The 1,308-nt window shown below is 40.7% G+C and overlaps 1 protein-coding gene across 1 annotated transcript in view; it reads left to right on the forward strand.

Annotated features, from left to right (window-relative positions):
* Positions 1-1,308, forward strand: part of LOC117958118 (mucolipin-1-like) — a 10,327-nt gene that overhangs the window by 983 nt on the left and 8,036 nt on the right. The window contains exon 2 of the mRNA XM_034894379.1: positions 480-641. Within this exon, the coding sequence (XP_034750270.1) occupies positions 480-641 (162 nt within the window). The remainder of the gene's footprint in view (positions 1-479; positions 642-1,308) is intronic.

Genomic DNA, 1,308 nt, shown 5'->3' on the forward strand with positions numbered 1-1,308 from the left:
CTTCCCCGGGGCCTCCTCCCAGCTGGACGTCCCTCCACCTAGTCCTGGGTCTTCCCCGAGGCCTCCTCCCAGCTGGACAGGACTGATTGTGCCTTCTTGAGGGACCTGGTCTCAGATGTCCTCTATGTCCTTTTAGTCAACCAGATTTCTGTGACCTCACCAGCTAATGCTAAGTCGCTAGCTAGATAGCTAGCTTGGTTGGCTGAACAAGACATTTTTAGGCGACCAAACTGTTCCGATTTACTTTGACGTTCAAGCAAAAACACAAAGTTAGAGGGTCCACGTGGGCATTGCTTTCAGTAGGGGTGGGAATCGTTATTACAATTTCAAATATATTGCAATATTCTGCGATATATATATATATATATATATATATATATATATATATATATATATATATATATCGCAGAATATTGCAATTTATATATGCAATTTATGACCTTTTACTCCAACTAGTAATGTGCATCTCTCCCCTCCAGTACCTGGCTCTGCCCCGGATCTCCGTGGGCCGCTATGCGTACGTGTCGGGCGTCGGGGTGAACGGCAGCGCCCTCTCCCTCTGCCAGAGTTGCTATAGCAACGGCACCATCGACCCCGTCAACGACACCTTCCACATCGACCCCCGCGTCGTCACCGGTACGGTAGATGACCTTCATCAGTCAGACCTCTCTCCTCTCGTTGCCATTCATCCATTTTTGTTGTTGTTTTTTTCCTTTTGTTTTGGAGGAATTTTGTTGCATAATTTCTTAGGTTGTTTTCTCTTTTTTGGATGTTTTTGATGCTTTTTTTCGCCTCAAGATTTTAACCTTTTTGTTCCTATGGTTGTTGTCGCTTTTCAGGTGCTTTTGTTGCTTTTTTCTACGCTTTCATTTAGCTTTTAGTTACTTTAAAAACAATTGATTTTCTTTAATTTGTCCCTGGATGTTCTCCTGTTGAAATTCTTTTGTAAGGATAAGTCCTTGAGATGCATCTGATCTCGTTTTCCAGGGCGTCCTAAACAAAATACAAACAAACAAGCAAACAGTAACAACAATAAAATGTGTTAACTTTCCACATACTATGTCAAGGCTGTGCTCTACTATTAAAGCTTGAGATATATTTCTCAAAAAACACACTAAACGGGCTTTTTCCACTTACTTTAGAAGCAACACACGGCCTCTTTCTTGGGAAAGGAGTTATTTACATACACCAGCGATGTCTTTTGGCAATGCATGATGCATCTTATGTAAAATCATCATTGCAATATCTTAGAGAAATATAATTTACTGAGTTTTGATAATTATTGTAAATTTTCCTCTTTGTGCTTAA

This window comes from Etheostoma cragini, chromosome 15 (assembly GCF_013103735.1).
Source record: "Etheostoma cragini isolate CJK2018 chromosome 15, CSU_Ecrag_1.0, whole genome shotgun sequence".
NCBI lineage: Eukaryota > Metazoa > Chordata > Actinopteri > Perciformes > Percidae > Etheostoma > Etheostoma cragini.